Raw genomic sequence first — 17,556 nt, 5'->3', positions numbered from 1 at the left:
CCAGGGGTCCAGGCCTTCTTGTCCAAGGACGCTCCTCGGGTCCCCCGGCTCCCCAGGTTCTTGGGCTGCCTAGGGTCCTCACTGACACTCCAGCGGTGAGGAGGCTGCACTCCCGGGTACCCTGTCATCACAGTGTCACTGGCTGAGGGAAGGTGTGAGGGAACGCTTCTCCGGTTCTTGTACCTCGAGGCCTGGAGAGAAAGGCTCAGCTTAGGCCAACCTCCTTCAGGAGGAATCTCAGCCTTCAAGGGGGCCTACAGGGCACAGGCCTCCTGCCCCGCTCCACCCCTAAGCTCCTCTACTTCCACTACATCCAGTGCCTTGCCAGTCCTCAAACATGCCAGGCCTTTCTGCTGTTCCCTCTGCCTTGGATGCTGTTCCCAGGGATGTCGATGCGAGAAACTCACTCTAAGTCTTTGTTCCAATTTCGCCTGCTCTCTGAGGCCTACCCCAGTACCCTAATTAAAACTGAGCAGCCCACTCAGGGCTCCTGACTCTCCTCCATGGCTGTGCTTTCTCCCCAGAGCATTATCACCTCTTGGTTTTCTCGGGACTGAACACCTGTGATACCACTGGTCCCAACCGCAACGCGCTGTGCGTAAAATACCTGCTGGACCTTAAAGACTTCGCATGAAAAAAGAACGTCAAATCTCTCATTCATGAATTTTCACAGATGACATGTTCAAGGGGTGTTAGTTTGGGTATTTTGAGTTTAAAAGGGGTATGTTGTGAAAATTATGTCCAATCATGGTGGCACGTGTAGTAAGGCACTGCTTCGTAAGGCCAAGCTGCATGGGAGGCCAACGTTTGGTGCCAGGCCAACCTAAACAGGCTGGGCTCAGCAGCAATTGCCTATAATCCTCGCTAACTGGGAGGCTAGGCCAGGAGGAGCCCAGCATGGTGAAAAGCACCTGTCAGAAATCTCTCTCAAAAAAAATAGGGGGGTGGGGGTGGGCAGCAGGTGGTGTGTTGGTGTGGTGGTTAAGGCCCTTGGACTCCCACTTGACTGACTGCAGTTAGTGCCAGACCTGGCAGCTTGCTTGCTTGCTCTCTCTCTCTCTCTCTCTCATCTCTCTCTAGTGAGCGCACTTACCCTGTAGCAAATTTAAAATAATAAAAATAATATGGAGCCAGGATATGGCATAGCAGTTATGTTGCTGCTGGACTCCCACATGACCGACAGTACTTCAAGTTTCAGACCCAGTGGTTTGAAACTCAGGCCAGGCATGTGTGTGTGTGTGTGTGCCCAAGAGCCCGGGAGGAGAATGGAGAAGGGATTGTGGCTTTGCCAGGTGGGTGATTTCTCACTTTCCCTCTGTCTCTCTCTCTCTCTCTCCCCAGTGAGTACACACACCCTAAGGTGAAACATCTAAAAAAAATAATAATGATAAATAAATTATTTTGTAAAAAATTGTTTTGTCTGCTTTTACTTTTTCTGAGGAGGCTATTAGAAAAGTTAACATTGGGGGGCCAGAAGATGGCATAATGATTATGTCGCTGGACTCCCACATAGTCGACCGCGGTTCAAGTCCCAGACCTGGCAGCTTAAAATTCACGCCAGGCACATATGCGTGTGTGCCCAAGATTCCGAGAGGAGAATAGAGAAGGGAATATGGCATGACCATCCCTCCCAGGGGATGATTTCTCACTTTCTGTCTCTTTATCTCTCTCCATCTGTCTGGTGAGAGCACAAGCAAAAATCTCTCTCAAAAAAAAAAAAAAAAGAACAAAAGAAAGAAAAGTTAACATTGGAGGACCAGCAGATGGCGTGGTGGTTAAGGCACTGGACACTCCCACATAGCTGACCATGGTTCAAGTCCTGGACCTGGTGGCTTGTTTTCTCACCCCCCCCCCCCGTATCTCTCTCTCTGGTCAAATTAATGAGTGAATAAATAAAATTAAATAATTCTTAATTTAAAAAAAAAGAAAGAAAAGTTAACATTGAGATAGAACTAGCAGGTGGCATGGAGGTTGGGGTACTGGGCTGCCACATGGTCACCCACAGCTTAAGTCCCGGACTTGATGGCCTGTTTTGTCACTTTCTCTGTCTCTCTCTGTCTCTCTCTGAGTGCATGTGTCTTATAGCAAGCCAAATAATAATAATAAAGTTAAATAATTTAAAAAAAATTTTTTGAACATTGAGGCCAGCAGGTGGTGTGATGGTTAAGGCACTGGACTCCCCCATGGCCAGCCAACTGCAGTTCAAGTACCAGACCTGGTGCCTTGCTTTCTGACTTTCCCTTTCTCTTTGTCTCACAGTCTCTTTCTGGTCAAATTAAAAATGATAATAATAATGATGACAAATAAAATTAAATAAATAAATAAATATTTAAAAAGGGAAAAGTTGACATTAGACAATGTGGCCCATGTCATCTTTCTATTGGTTGGATCTGTTTCAAATAGCAATTACTATTATCTTTTTTCTTTTTTTTTGTAACTTTGCTATAGAGCACATGGACTCATCAGAGAAACAGACAGAAAGTGAGAATACACACCTCTAGCGAGTTGGCCACACCACAATCCCCTCTTCTCCATTCTCGTGTGTTTGGGGCATGCATGCATACACCCCCAGCGTGTTTTTCAAGCCACTAGGTCTAGGGCTTGAACTGCAGTCAGCCGTGTGAGATTCAGCGCAGTAACCACCTGCCCCCAGCTGGCCTAATTATGTTTCATTTGCACCTGGTTCCTGCCTGCCTCCTCGTACCATGATGTGCCCTGCTGTGGCCCAGCTAGCATACCACCTGGCACTTGGTGAGGGATCGCTGTGTGTCAGCGCAGGCAGAGAAGGCCTGCCGGGCATGACAGGGCGAATGCCTCCACTCCTTCTAGGGCCCCCACTCACCCTCTCGGTTGGCATCTGCTTCGTGTTCCTGGAGGGTCTCGATGGAGCCATCCCATCCCACGCCAGATCCTGGGGGCACAAGGCAGGGCTTGCAAGACACATAGAGAGCAAGAAGGAGGCGCCTCCCCAAGGAGCTGGGGGCTAGCAGGGGCAGGGACCCATCCCCCTCACCTTTGCCATGGGAGCTGAGTGCCCCCAGCGGGCCTGGACGGCGTTGTCGGAATCGCTGTCGGGGGGTGTCTCCGGGGCTGAATGACTCAGAGCTACGCCCCACGGGAAACCGCGAGCTGAGTTTCCTACGCTGCCCACCTGCCAGAGTCTCGTCCCGCAAGCAGAGGGAGCTCTGGGCCCTGCGCATGGGTGCTGGCGAGGGGGACCCTGCAAGAAGCACATGCAGGGAGGGTGTCACAGAAGTGCAGGGAGGGGCAAGGCCCAGAGAAGGGGGCAGAGAATGAAGCTGCCCAGGGCCAGGGAAGGAGGCGCAGGGGCAGGGAGCAGGCATGAGGGTGGGGACAGGAGCAGGGTCCTGTGCTGGCGCTACACCCACTCACTGCGACCTCCCGCCCAGGGCCTCAGCTTCCTCATCTGCTGTCTAGGAAAGATGACCTCCCACTAAAGCCCCTGGTGCTCCGAGCCCCCAGCACCACTGCAGCTGGGGCAGGCCTGGCGGGGTGGCAGCGCAGACAGGAGACAGGTGCCAGCTGAGAACCCTGCAGGGCCTAGAGCAAAGAACTACTGAGAGCATCTGGGCGGGGTGGGGGCAGGGGGCAGGTGGCAGGGAAGGCCGGCAGGGCAGTGCAGGCCAGGCAGTGTGGTCAGCGCCAAAGCAAGGTGAGGGACCATCCTGGTCACCTGGCTCCCAGACCCACCTGTCCCATCTGCCTCCCTGCCCTCAGGGAGCTCCGTCTCTGGGGGGCCCCCCAGGCTCTCCGTGCTGCCAGCCCCATCGGCCCCCGGGCGCAGCCCCCCATGGGGGCCCCCCTCCCGCCTGGGCCGCATCAGCCTCTTCACCTTGTCTGCCAGCCAGCTGCCCTTCCTGGGGGTAAGAGGGCACAAGAAGGGGTAAGGACAGGGAGGAAGGAGGGAGAAGAGGGTGGTGGTAGGGATGGCAAAGGCCAGGCCAGCCCTCACTGGGGCCTGGACCTGGGCTGAGCCAGGGTACAGAAGGCAGGGCAGGGCGGAGGTTGGCAGGATCCCCTCTGTGGGAGTGGGCGGGGCCACGCACTTGGTCCGGGGCAGGGGCCCAGGCTCCAGCACGCGGTACTGGTCCATGATCTTCTCGACCAGCTTCTGCTTCTCGCGGCGCAGGGCGTTGAGCTGGTCCCTGGTAGGAGGCAGGAGGTGGGCATGAGGCCCAGGAGGTGCAGGCAGGAGCAAGGCGCAGACTGCAGCCCGTACGCACTACACGTAGAGGGTCCTCCAGCCCTCGGAAACCACCCCGGGACTCTCCCGTGACGTGACAGCCCGCAGCTCACAGGTACTCGCGCTGCTCGCGGTGCAGGTGGTCCCGGCTCTCCAGGCTGCGCTCCAGGAGCTCCCTGTTCTCCCGGCTCAGGGCCTGTACCTCGGCCAGCAGCTGCCGGTTCTCCTCTTCCTGGGCGCTCCGAAGCTCTGTCAGCAGCTGGCAGCAGCAGCACAGGTCGAGGGCTGTGCCCCGCTCAGGGCAGCCTGGGTGCGACCTGCCTGGCCCCCTCCACCTCAACCACCATGGCCGCCCCGCGCCATACCTCGCACTGCGTGGTCAGCCGGCAGGCGCTCAGGTCCAGCTGCTGGTTGGACTCTCGCAGTTGCTGGCTCTGCATCTCCAGCTGTGCTCGCTCCATCTCCAGCCGCGCCAGCCGGCCGCGCAGCTCCCCACGCTCGCCCTGCAGCTCGCCTCGTTCCCGGGACACCTCCGCCAGCAGCATCTGAGCTCTTTGGAGGCAAGGAAAGCTGCTGTCTGTGGGGCTCAGCTCCCCAGACCCCTCGTGCAGGCAGAGAAGCCATGCCAGGGAGAGGCAAGTAAGACCCTACAGGGACAGTGACTAACACACTCCAACCCACTCCACAAATGAGGACGCTAGAGCTGGCCGGAGTGGGGACGCTGGTACCTTTCGTGTTCACTCTGCAGCCTCCGCAGCTCCTCCTCCAGGCCGCGCTGCCGATGCCCGTCCTGCATCAGGCGCTCACGCTCAGCCAGCAGGGCCACCTCCTGTGCCTCCACGTTGGCCCGCTGGGCCTGCAGCTGCTCATGCCTGGGATGGACAAGGGCCAAGGGTGCTACAGGGGCCTGGGGCCCTGGCAAGCAGGCAGCTGGACTATCTGGACTTGGGGATCTGTCATCCACTCAGCACAGGCCCCCTCAGCAAAGCCAGTGGGCAGAATGCCATGCCAGATGCCCATGACTTCTCACTGGTGAGCCCAGCCCAGAAGTGTGACAGTCAGCCACCCAAGGAGCACAGTAGCAGCTGGGGTGTCACAGAGTGGAAGTGGACATGCTGGGTGGTGGTGCTTCCTGGTGAGGGTCAGGCATGCCAAGGGAGCCTACTCTGGGCAGGCAGGGTGCCAGCGAGAAGAGCCAGCTGATGTGGGAGGCTCACCGGCCTTGCAGCTCCCGGTGGGCCAGCTCCAGCGCCCGCATGTTGGCCTTGAGGTCTCGGTGCCGCACCAGCAGGCCCTCTAGCTCAGCTTCCTGCCGCCGCTGCAGTTGTGCCAGGGCCTCGTGGTCCCGCAGCAGGGCCTGCTGCTGCCCGCGGGTCTCCTCCTGGGACCGCCGCGCTGCCCGCACCTCCTCCTCCAACACCCCCAACTTCCTGTGCAGCTCCTGGCCCTGCACCTCCAATACAGACTTCTCGGCCTAGGGTGGAGGGGAGAGGTGGGGATGCTAGGGGGGGAACCCCAAATCAGAAAGGAGGCCAAGAACAGGGGCCTGGGGCAGAGGGGAGGGAGAGCTGTGAGGGAGGTGGAGGGCAGCAGGTACGTCAGCGGGCTGCTGAAGGCTGAGACAGAGGCTGGTGGGGAGGAGAGGGGAGGATGCCAGGCTGTGAAGGGGACGGCAAAGGCCCCGGGACAGGGCTGGAACTGAGGGGCCAGATGGGGCAGGGAAAGCTGTGGGCACTGCCGCTGGCTGAGGTGGCAAAATGACAGGGCAGATGGGTGTAGATGTGGGGGCCTGAGGCAGATAAGGAGGAGGCACGGGCAGGAATAAGGGTGCAAAACAGGGTGGCTGAGGACAAAGGGCAAGGATAAATGCGACTAGGGAGCAGAGATGGAGGAGCTAGCTGGGAACTGGCATAAGGAAAAGGGCCCAAAATGGTACACAAGGGCCTGGGCCAGCTGTAAGTGGGCAGGAGCCAGAGGCAGGGCGGGAGTGCCCCACAGACAGGGCACACAGGCCGCCACCCACCTGCAAGCGGCTACTGTGCTCCTGCGCCCGCTGGCTCTGCAGCAGCAGCTCCTGGGCACGGCCCTGCAGGCTTCCCAGCTGCCCCTCCAGGTGCTGCAATTGCCCCTGCAGAGCTGCCTTCTCGGCCACCAGTGTGGCATTCTGCCCAGAAAGGGGATGTTAGCAGCTGCCAGGCCACAGGGCACGCCCCCACCACCACCACCACCACACAACACTCACACTGCGCTCCACCTCAATGAGCCGCCCACTATGGGTCTCCACGAGCTGAGGTTCAATGGGCTCCCCGGGCCCTGGCCCTACTGGGCCCTGACGCAGCTGCAAACAGAGGCCCAAGCAGGTCATGTGAGGCCACAGTGGCAGTGTGGAAACCTTCGGCAGCATCGAACACTACCCACCTCCCTCCATCACACACCTTCCCTGGATCCCACAAGCCCGAGCTCCTGCAGCTCCACCCCACCCTTTGCGCATCTCCTGGTCTGCAGCATGGCCCGCTCCTTCTGCAGGTTCCTTCTGCAGGTAACGCTCTCTCTGCCTACTCTTCCTCTAGGCCTCAGTGCCAACGCAGCTTTCTGCAGAAAACCCACTGACCAACCTCACTCAGGCCAGCAAGGCGGCTTGCTGGGTGCCCCTTCCGGCCTCCGCAGAGCCCCTCCACAGCACCTAGCATTCTTCTTGCCTCTGTCCCGACTGGACTGTGAGCTCCCTGAGCAGCTGGTATTGGGGTCCCCACCACCCTGAGCTAGCACTGAGCCCACACATAGGGGGGGGACAGAAAGTCACGGGCTTAGACGATGCCAGTAACTGAGCTCGCTAGTGGTGGAGCCCAGGTGACAGAGCACAGGTTCTGACCATTTGAGGAACCGGAGACGAGGCCCCACCCAAGAAGGCCATGCAGCTCCTGACTCCCAGCACTGCTCTCCCTCCTGTAAGAGTCCCCGAGTGAGCAGCCAGCCAGGGATCCATGGGAAGACCCGGAACACAGGCAGCCCTGGGTGCCCTCCTGAGAGGGAAGGAAGGAGGGGACAGTCCCTGGTGCCGAGGGCCTGGCAGGTCTCACCCGGAACAGCTCCTCTTCCAGCTGCAGAGCCTTGGTCTTAAGTTCCATCAGCGCCTCTTCCTTGCTGGTCGCTGCCGCCTGCAGCTCAGCTTCCAGCCGCTGCTCCAGGCCCTGATACCTGCCAGGAGAAGCCTTGGCACCAGGCCCACTGTCCCTGCACCCATCCCGTCTGCCTCTCTGCCCCCAGGTGCCACTCCCACCTCTGGTGCTGGCTTTCCTGTTCCCGCAGAAACTCCTGGCGTTCCCGAGCTGCCAGGTCCAGTTCATGCTGCAGATGCTCCAGCCGGGAGCCCAGCTCCCGGCCCCGCACCACGGCCTTCTCCAGCTCCTAAAGGCAGACAGAGTGGGCTCAGGGAGGGAGGGATAGACCTGCCCCCTCCCCAGGGGTCAGGAGGCAGGAGGCTAGAGGGAGGTCCAAGTTAGGACGTCCGGCTTTCTGTCCTTGCTCAGTCCCCCAGGCCAAAATCTTTCATCCTTTGGGTCTCTACACCTCTATCTATAAAGTGGAAGCTTTGGGGACCAGCAGATGGCATAACGGTTATATCACTGGACTCCCACATAGTTGATGGCAGTTCAAGTCCCAGAACCAGCAGCTTAAAACTCACACTGGGCGTGTGTGTGTGTGTGTGTGCCCAAAATCCCAACAGGAGAATGAAGAAGAGATTGCTGCATGGCCAACTCCTCTTGGGGGTGATTTCTCGCTTTCTGTCTCTCTGTCTCTGTCTCTCCAGCGAGCGAACACACCCTATAGCAAAAATCTCTCAAAAAATATATATATATATGACAGTTCTGCAGAGAAAACGTGGAAGAGCTGGAGCTCGTAAGCCTGGCAAGGGCTGAGGGAAGCCCCCAACTAGAGACAGAGACAGGATCTGGGCAAGTGACTTCACCTCTCTAAGCCCACGGTTCCTGTGAACAGCGAGAGGTGGACGTGCCCTACGGCCCACCATGTTGGCCATGTGAGGATAAGAGGGCCTCAGCAAAGGCCTGTATGGGGACTGTCCTTGGCCACAAGGGACCACCCACAGAGGCCTAGAGGGACAGGAACTTGGAGATCAGCAGGCCTAACCACAGTGGGGGCTGGGGGGTGGGCCAGGATGCTGGTGGCGGTTGGGTCACACCATTTTAGAAGGGGGTGGGAGGCGCATGCTGTCCTGTGGGGCTCAGAGGAGGAAGGTCAAACCATTCCAACGTATGGGGGCCCTGGCAAGATAAAGCCAAGGGAGGTATACTCTGCCCAGCCACCTGCCAGATCCTGCCTTTAGAAACCAGCCCTACAGGGGCCAGCAGGGAGCATAACGGCTACGTCACTGAATTCCCAAATAGTCGACTGGGGTTCAAGTCCTGGACCCAGTGGCTTGAAACTCACACCAGGCAGGCATGCGTGCATGCTCAAAAATCCCAAAAGGACAATGGAGGAGAAAAGACTGTGGCATAACCAGCCACCCTGGGGAGTGACTTCTTGCTTTCCATCTCTCTGTCTCTCTGTCTCTCGGGTAAGCACACCTGCCCTATAGAAAAACTCTCTCTAAAAAAAGAAAGAGAAAGAAAGAAAGAGAAAAAGAAAGAAAGAAAGAAAGAAAGAAAGAAAGAAAGAAAGAAAGAAAGAAAGAAAGAAAGAAAGAAAGAAAGAAAGAAAGAAAGAAAGAAAGAAAGAAAGAGAAAACAAGCCTACAGGGCCAGCAGGTGGCGTAGTAGTTAATACTCTGGACTCATGTGGTCAGCTACAGTTCAATTCCGGGACTCAAGGCTTGAAACTCATGCTGGGCGCGTGTGAATACATGCCCAAAATCCCAAGAGGAGAAGGGATTGCAGCGTGGCCATCTCCCCCAGGGTAGAGGGTGATTTCTTGCTTTCTGTCTTTCTGTCTCTCTGGAGAGTACACTCACCTTATGGCAAAAAATCTCTCTACGAGAAAAGAGAGAAAGAGAAGAGAAGAGAAGAGAAGAGAAGAGAAGAGAAGAGAAGAGAAGAGAAGAGAAGAGAAGAGAAGAGAAGAGAAGAGAAGAGAAGAGCCAAGCCTACAGCCTGTGGTGCTGAATCTTCCTGACTGAACAGCCCCGCCTGGGCCTTGCCCCTAGGGCACTGTACTTTCTGACTTCTGGGGCATGGCCTCACTAAACAAAAACCTGGGGCCAGCAGGTGACATAGTGGCTAAAGGTGCTGGTTTCCCATGTGGCTGATGTGGCTCGAGTCCTGGACCTGGTAGCTTTCTTTCTCACTTTCTCTTTCTCTTTTTCTCTCTCTGTCTCTGTCTGGTCAAATTGAAAAATAGTAACAAATGGAATTAAGTAAATAAACAAATACATCTTTTAAAAAAAAAAAGCTACAAATCCCATGAGGCACCGCTGCCTGACTGACCAGCAGTCCCGAGCACAGGGGATAGGAAGAACGGTGGGACAGGTGAAGGCAGAGACATGAGCCCAGCCCAGACCCGGGTCCCATCCACTGAGCCCCAGAGGTGTCCACGTTCATGTGGTCAGCCCCAGGGACTCCCCATTTCCTGACCTTCCCAGGGCATCCTCCTCTGCCACACCCAGGTAGCACCAGGAACTGCTCTGACCAGGAAATCTCACAAAATTCCCCTTCGTCCCCAGCCTCGCACCCTCTCGTCCTCTGAAAATGCTCTTCCAGCCTGCCAGCCCTGCCAGCCCTGCCCTCCCCCTCACTGCCTCTTACTGCCCTCCTCCTCCCTGCAGTAAGCCGTGCTGGGTGCCAGGCGCTACCCCAGCTCTCTACGCTCACCATCTTACAGGAACCTGTGAACAGCTACGGCGAGGAAACCGAGACTCAGAGAGATGAAGTAACGTGCCCAAGCCACGCAGCTGAAAAGTAGGGGGTCTGAGACAGTACCCAGGTCGTCCCAGTCACACCCTGCTGAGTAGACCCCACAGACAGCCTCTCACCCGGGCCCCGGGGTCTCACAATGCTCCGACCTGCCTTAAAGCCAGGCCTGTCCTGCACGAAGCCTAACCCCAGGTCAACCCCAGTCCTCACCCTCATGAAGGGCAAGGAATTTCCTCGCCCTTTCACTGAGCAAATTACTCTTCCTCTCTGAGTTTCGGCCTCCTCGTCTATACACATGGGGTGGAACGGAAGACTGTATTCAAGCCGGAAGAGTCGTCGATCCCTCACCCGGGTACACTTCCACCCCAGCCCTGGGACCCCTCCTGTTGCCTCATCGTATCCTCGGCTTCCCATGGGGTACCTCTTTACCACTTCACTCACCGTAAACCCTGCATGGCTCCCCATTCCCTCACAAAAAGAGCCTGAACTCCTCCCTTAGCTTGGAAGGAAGCCTCAGCCCTGCCCAGCGGAACCCCACTTACTCAGTTCTCAGGCTCACCTCTCTGTGCCCCACTTCACACGCCACACAGTTCTCTCCCAGCCCTCCAGACTCATGCCTGGGCCTGCCATTCTCTCTCCTCCTCCAGGAAGCCTTCCCTGACATGCCCCAGCATGAATCCAAGGTATTTTCTGGACCTCTGCCTCCCAGAGCTCCCTGAACTGCCCTGCCTCCACTCAGGCATGGCTACCTGGTCACCACTGTGAGCCTGGTAAAGGGCCTGGCACCAGAGATGCCCAAAAACATGCTTGAGTGAATGAATCCGTGTTCTCAAGCCCTCTCCCCTCCATCTCTGTCCCTGTCCCCGCCAGCCTCACCTGCCACCTACACCATTGCCACTGCCTCCTGTTGGCCCCAGGCTCCCCCACCTGCCAAGGGGATCCTCCTCAAACCCATCCCCACACAGGTCTGCTCACGCCCTTCGGTGACGTTCCCTGACTATGGGTAGAGTGCTAACACTGTCAAAGGTGGCCCCCACACCCCAACTCCTCCTGGGCCCCCGAGCATCTTCCATGCTTTATGGTTTTTTCAGGATCCAGCTGGTGGCACAAGAGTAACGCAACGCTCTGTGAGGCTGGACCCATGGGAAAGGTCCCAGGTTCGTGTCCCGAGGCCTCTCTGCGCATATCAGGTACATGCCCGCGTGCTCACGCCCACGCTGGCTGAGACCCCGTGGATCTCAGCGTGCAGACCTGTCAGGGCGCCTCTCCCTGGTTCTTGCTCTTGTGCCCTCTTGTTCTCTGTCTCTTATGAGCATTAAATAATCTTAGTCACTCCTTCCTGAAGGCTCGTCGCCCCCATAGGCATCAGGTCCCCCTACCATAAGCTCCTACAATATTTTACTCTTTGTGTGTTTTTTATAACTATTTTCTTTCTTTTAAAATTTTGTTATAGGGTATATGCACTCACCAGAGAGAGAGAAATCACTCCCAGTGGGGAGGCCACACTCCAATCCCTTCTCCATTCTCCTCTCTGGAATTTGAGCATGCACACGCATACACCTGGGATGTTTTTCAAGCTGCTAGGTCTGGGACTCGAACCACTCAGTCAGACATGTGGGATCCAGCCACCTCAACTACCATGCTACCTGACTGGTCCACCCTTTACCTTTTTTTTTGGTTTTTGCCATGGGTTACATATAGTCACTGGAGACAGAGATTGGAAAAGAAAGAATTTACCCCTCAGAGGGGACGGTCATGCCGATCTTCTCCATTTTCCTCTTGGGATTTTTGGCATACACACACCTATACTCAGTATGATTTTCAAACTGCTGGGTCCAGAACTCGAACCATGGTCAGCTATGTGAGGATCCAGCACTTTAACCACCATGCCGCCTGCTGGCCCACCCTTTACTGTTGATAACTACGTCTTGATCATGTACAACATGCCCTTGCCCAGCATGAAGCAGATTATTCCATTCTCTCTCAGTCTTCCGAAAGACCCAGGGAGGCAGCTATGAATATCCCCATATTGCAAAGGGAGGCATGGGATGGAAGTGGGGAACCACAGCCTTGCCGTGCTGGCCTCTCCCACAGCCCACTCCGCCAGAGGTGGCCACACGGCCCGCCTCCCAGGTCCGGCACATAGACTTGGTCTTTCTATCTCCTGTCCCAGCTCAGTGCTGGGCACTCCATGGTTATCGATGGAATCAATAACCCGAGGCATCTGGCCTGGAACCCCATTTCCTAGTCCCAGTTGTAACCCCAACATACCTCCCTGAGGGCTTGCCTCTCCTGCCGCTCCCTCTCAGCCTCCTCCCGGTGGCGGCGGCCTTCGCTCTCCAGCGTCTGGATCCGTTCTTCTGCAGCCTCAGCCCGAGCCCGCAGCCGAGGCCCCTCGCGCTCCCACTGCCTCCGCTCTCTGCCTGCTGCTGCCAGTGCCTCTGCCAGCGCCTCCCGCTCCCGCGCTGCGGCCTCCAGTTCCCTGCCAGCTGCCTCCACGGCCTCCCGCAACCGGGCCTGCTCCTGAGCTTGAGCCTCTGCCTCCTGGTGGGCCTCAGCCTCAGCCCTCCGTGCTTGGGCCAGCTCCTTGGAGAGGCGGGCAGCCTCCATGCCTCGGGCCTCCAACCTTCGGGTCTGGGCCTCTAGCTCAGCTCCAAGGGCCTCAGCCTCTCTCCTCAGCCTTGCCACCTCCTCCCTGAGGGCCTCCTGCTCTGGAATACTATTGGCCAGGATCTCCCCCGAGATCGGCCCCTCCCCAACCTGGGCCTCAGGAATCCCTTCAGAGCTCTGCTGTGGTTTTGGCTGGGCTGGTTCCCCGACCACCCTCTCCAGCCTCTGCTCATGCTCTCTGGGCTCTGTTTGTCCTTTAGACTGGTCCAGCCCCTGGCCTGGGGCCTCCTGCTCCTCCAGCTGTACACGGAGGCAGAGGCTGACCTCTGAGGGTCCTGGCTTGTGCTCAGGGCCCTCCTGTCTCAGTCCCAATGCCCCTTGGGGAGCCCCTCTCTCCCCAGTCTCTCCTCTCAGCAGCTGCTCGGCCTGCGTTTTGATCTCCAGGTCCTGAGGTGAGGCGGGGGTCTGGAGAGGGGCTCTATGGCCAGCTTTCTCCAGGGATCTGTGCGTGTCCACAACAGGGTCTGACTCTCCAGGAGTCAAGTCTGAGGTCTGGGGAGCTGTGGCATCTGCCTGGAGGGGTGTTTCTAGCACCTTCGTGTCTGAATCAGATGCCTGGGGATACTCATCCGACCCTTTAGGGACTGAGTCTGATCCCACAGGGGCCAGGCCCAAGGCCTGGGGGCTCTTGTTCCCAACCTGGGGAACCAAGTCCTGGGGGTTGCGGTCTGAAGTCAGGTGGGGAGCCTCCACCGTCACTGGAAGAATGGAGTCCTCGCTCTGCTCCTCCAGCAGAGGGCGCTGAGGGCATATGAAAAGGCCAGTCAGGCTCCAGACAGAACTCGGGAGGAACCTGCTAGGACAGTGGGGAGAGGGGCCTCACCTGGCCACCTGGCGGCCCCTGCAGTTCCTGAAGGAGGCCTCGGAGCTCCTGATTCTCCCGCTCAAGGATCCGCAGCCGCCCAGCCTCTGCCTCCCTCACCTCGTCTTGCAGGGAAGGGGCTGCACCAGGTAAGGGTGCTGGGGATGTGAAATGGGATCAGGACCCCTCCTACACTCCCTGGCTCCCCACAGACACCCCACAGAAAGGGAGAAGGGGGTGAGGTCGGAAGCCCTCCCAGTGATAACAGCAGGAGAACCCAGGCAGCCCCTACCCCAGTTCCTCCAATGGGGCCCCACTCACCCTCCCCAGGGGAGCCCGGGGGTGGCTCCAGGCTCCGCTGAAGCTCCAGCTCCAGCTCCACATTCTCCTCTACCAGCTGGTCCACCTGATGCCGCAGGGAGTCCAGCTCCTGCAGGGCAGAGGGCCGGCTCAGACAGGCCTTCCCCACCATGGCCAGGCCAGGGAAGGCCATTACCAAGAGCAGAGGTCACGGGAATCACCAGGGAGCCCTAGGGTCCATTGAGTTCACTGGGGATTGGGCTGGTCAACCCAGCTGGGATCACGCTGGTGACCTCACCGCATGGGCCTCTCCCAGCCGGGTCCGCAGCAGCAGGTTCTCGCGCTGGGTCTCATGCAGCCTAGCACAGCGCTCCCGGGCAGCCTCCAGCTGCTCTTCCAGCAGAGCCTTGGAGGCTTCTAGAGCCCCTGAGAGCACCCGCTCCTCCTGATGGGAGAGCAAGGGGGATCTGTGGTGCAAGGCAGCCCTCATGCACACCAGGGCCTGGGGGTCCCATACCACTTCTCAGGGCCTGCCCCAGACCCTGCCCCCTCTGCCCCAGATCCTGCTCCCCCTACCCCCAATGCCCCCCAGCAACTCTCAAGGCCCCACCTCTCTTCTCCATCTGTCCCTCCCCAGGGTCTCTCCAGGTACCGCTACCCTTGATCTGGCCCCGCCCTTCTGTACAGGCCCCGCCCTCCTCCCCAAGTTCAGTCTTCCAAAGCTGGATTCCTCCAGGACCTACTCATCTGTCTCCCCTAGCTGAAGTCTGTCTGCAGACACACCGACCGGGCCCTAGACCCCACCCTCCTCCCTCGGAGCTACCCTTACATAACCCTCCCACCCCCCTCAGCCCCAAGCTCCAGAGGCCTTTCCCAGACACCACCTCCCTGCGTTCGCCCTCATCCGTTTCTCCTAGCCGCCATTGTTCCCTCGTGAAACCTGACATTCACTTCAGGCCCAAGCTCACCTCCTCTGCTGACCCGCCCCCTCCCTGCATGCCCCTCCCCAGCCCGGCCTCCCTCCTCACCTCCAGCTGGCCCTTGCAGGCCTCTGCTGCCTGTCGGCGGCGCCGCTGGTCCTCCGGGAGCCGGGGCAGGCGACCGTCTCGCTCTCGCAGCGACTCTGCCTCCTCCCGGTACAGCTCGGCACGCTTGGCCTGTCCCGACAGCACCTGGGCCTGGGCCGAGATGGTAGAGTTGAGAATGGCCATCTGGGGGCCAGTGGGGTCAGGAGCAGAACGACCCGCTGGCAGAATGGGCGGGTGGTATGGGGCGAGGGAATGCAGCTCCGTGGTCTGAGCGCACCTCCTGGCGGAGCCTTCGAATTTCAGCCTCCAAGCCCTGCACCTCCGCCTGGGAGTCTAACAGCAGCTCGGCCTTCTCTTCCCTGGAGAGAAAGGGCTATGGAAGGGGTCCTGGGGCAACACCACCCTCATCCCTTCCAGACCTGACCGTTCCCAGACCCACTAGGGCTGGGACCCCATCCAGGCCTGACCTGCCCTCTCCCTCAGTTCCCATTCCCAGATGGCATGTACTCACAGCTCCTGCCGCAGGCGCCGCAGCTGGGCCTTGGCATTGGCTAGTTGCAGGGCCAGATGGTGTGAGGGACCCTCCAATGGAGCCCTAGCGGGAGCCTCGGACACCAAAGGCAAGGAGGTTGGCTCTCTTTCCAGCAGCAGTTCTGCCAGCCTCTGAGAGAGGTCAAGGGCCAAGGGTCAGGAGCAACCCATCCAGGGCCTCCCCACATCAGCCCCTGACCCCCAGAGTGATGTGGTTTCGACTGTCCTGCTGGATTCTAGACCTTGGATCCCACACCCCCATCTCCCACACACATCTGGGTCCCATGGTCCTCCAGTTTCTCAACATGGGCCCATGATGCCCCTGCCACCCCCTACCTGGGCTCCCAGGTCACGCTCCCGTGCCAGTCTCGACAGCGTCCCCATCAGGCTCCGGGACAGCATCTCCAGTTCCGGAGGTGCCAGTTCCCCAGGCTCTGGCCCGGACAGTGCCAGCACCACACCGGCTCCAGGCTGGGTCACCTGGGGGTGCAGGCAGGTTCAGTGTAAGGGGAGTGGCAAGGGTGTCCCAGGGAGCAGTGCCAGTCTGAGGCTGTCGACCACCTTAGTACCTCCTGGATGACAGAGGCCAGCTCGCTCTGCACTTCAAGGCTGAGGCCCTGGATGTGGCGAATGAAGAGTTCCCGGTGCTCACACTGCGGGGACACAGAGGGTGCGAGTTGAAGCAGCGTCCCTCCTCTGCAGCCAAAACTCAGCCCGCCTGCCCCCCACCGCACCTGCACCGATGCCCCCAACAACAGCCGCAGGATGCCTTCCAGCTCCTCCACCGCCTCCTCTACAGGGAACAAGCCACAAGGGGTTAACAGGTGCGGGGTGCGGGGATAGACAGGAGCGGGTGGTGGGGAACAGCACCTGAGAGGGGGTCAAACCCCAGCGTCTGGAGGTCCGGGGGTGGTGACAGGATCAGCAGCTGCAGCTCCTCCTGAAGGTAGAGTGGGCCAAAATGAGAGGGGCCTACTCGCACGGGGGTCCCGTCTCAGCCTCCCCTCCAGACTCTCACCTGGTAGAAGTCCCTCAGTCGGCCCCACAGGTGGCTCAGGTTGCAGACCCGCCGGGCTGCGGGCCCATCCTGGCCCCTCGCCATTCGAGGTCCCCCTCTGGAACTGGGGGCACTGCGGGCACAGGGGGCCACGGGTGGGAGGAGGGATGGAGGACCCACCTCCCCCCAGGGAGGCTCCACCCACCACCCTCAGCGCCTCCTGTCAGCTCGTTGGCAACTCCCCTCAGATGCCCTCACTACCACGACCACACCCCTGTGCCCTTACATGATGCCCAGCACCCGCAGGAGCAGGGCCCCATCGCTGAGACTCAGGAACCTCTTTTCCGGGCAAAAGGGCCCCTCTTCCTCCTCGTCCTCCTCTTCTTCCTCCAGCTCCTCCACCTCCCCCACCAGCCCAGCCAGTCCCAGCGCCTGTGGGGGCGTGGAGAGGAGTCAGCTGGACCCGGTGGGGGCCCCCAGCGGTAGAGCAAATCCCAAACCCTCTGACCTTCCCCAATGAGCTCAAGCGCTGCTCCTCACCAACCCCCTGAATGCCTCTGGGCCCTCCCCGCTCCTCACAATCCCCTGTGTTCTCCCACGCCCCACACGGAGCCCACCCCCCCACTGGCGCTGCTCTACCCCATTCTCCTCCCCACAACCAAACAACAGCCTGAGGCAACTGTTTGCTGACCCTCCCGGCCCAGCTCCCAGCAGCCCCCTCACCCAGGTGGCCAGGTTCCCACTCAGGAAGTCCCTGAGTCTGGGCCCCTTGCCCCCCTCCATGCCAGGTCAGGGTGTCCGTCTCGCTCTGGCAGCTACACCTGCCCTGAAAGGAAGAGGAAGTTCCCGGGGGTGGTGGGGGGGGATCCCAGGCCCAGCCACAGACACCCTGTGCAGCTTCCTCCTTCCGGGTTCAGGCCAGCCAGGGCACCCCCAGGGGCCTGCCCCAGTCCCCACCGGCATCCTCCTACCTTGTCTGGCAGGGCCGGCCTGGAGTGAGCAGAGGAAAGGTCCACGATGCTCCTGGCTCAGTGGGCGATGATGGGTGAGTACCTCGCCTCTCTGGGCCTTCCTTTTCCAACTTAAAACTGGAGAGGCTGACCTCAGCCTTGCATCACCCTGGGCCTCTGAAGGAGCTCTGGGCCTTTCATGATGAG

At 59.1% G+C, this 17,556-nt stretch overlaps 1 protein-coding gene across 1 annotated transcript; it reads right to left on the bottom strand.

The window, feature by feature from the left end:
- Positions 1-4: 4 nt before the first annotated feature.
- On the bottom strand, positions 5-17,240 carry CCDC88B (coiled-coil and HOOK domain protein 88B). The gene is made up of 27 exons (XM_006149937.3): positions 17,123-17,240; positions 16,686-16,831; positions 16,421-16,532; positions 16,273-16,342; positions 16,137-16,195; positions 15,972-16,055; positions 15,739-15,882; positions 15,383-15,534; positions 15,149-15,230; positions 14,872-15,021; positions 14,142-14,288; positions 13,865-13,973; positions 13,565-13,701; positions 12,343-13,482; positions 7,485-7,612; positions 7,285-7,402; positions 6,447-6,542; positions 6,228-6,368; positions 5,422-5,678; positions 4,933-5,076; positions 4,570-4,756; positions 4,318-4,463; positions 4,068-4,166; positions 3,712-3,878; positions 3,014-3,220; positions 2,843-2,911; positions 5-191 (listed from the first exon to the last, which is right to left on the bottom strand). The coding sequence occupies exons 1-27, from the start codon at positions 17,180-17,182 to the stop codon at positions 136-138; spliced, it is 4,407 nt and encodes a 1,468-aa protein (XP_006149999.1). The 5' UTR covers positions 17,183-17,240; the 3' UTR covers positions 5-135.
- Between the last annotated feature and the right edge of the window lie 316 nt (positions 17,241-17,556).

The sequence above is a fragment of the Tupaia chinensis genome, unplaced genomic scaffold (assembly GCF_000334495.1).
Source record: "Tupaia chinensis unplaced genomic scaffold, TupChi_1.0 Scaffold000273_1, whole genome shotgun sequence".
NCBI classification, from domain to species: Eukaryota; Metazoa; Chordata; class Mammalia; order Scandentia; family Tupaiidae; genus Tupaia; species Tupaia belangeri.
Note: the sequence above shows the minus strand (reverse complement) of the source record. Positions and strands in the feature narration are given on the sequence as shown.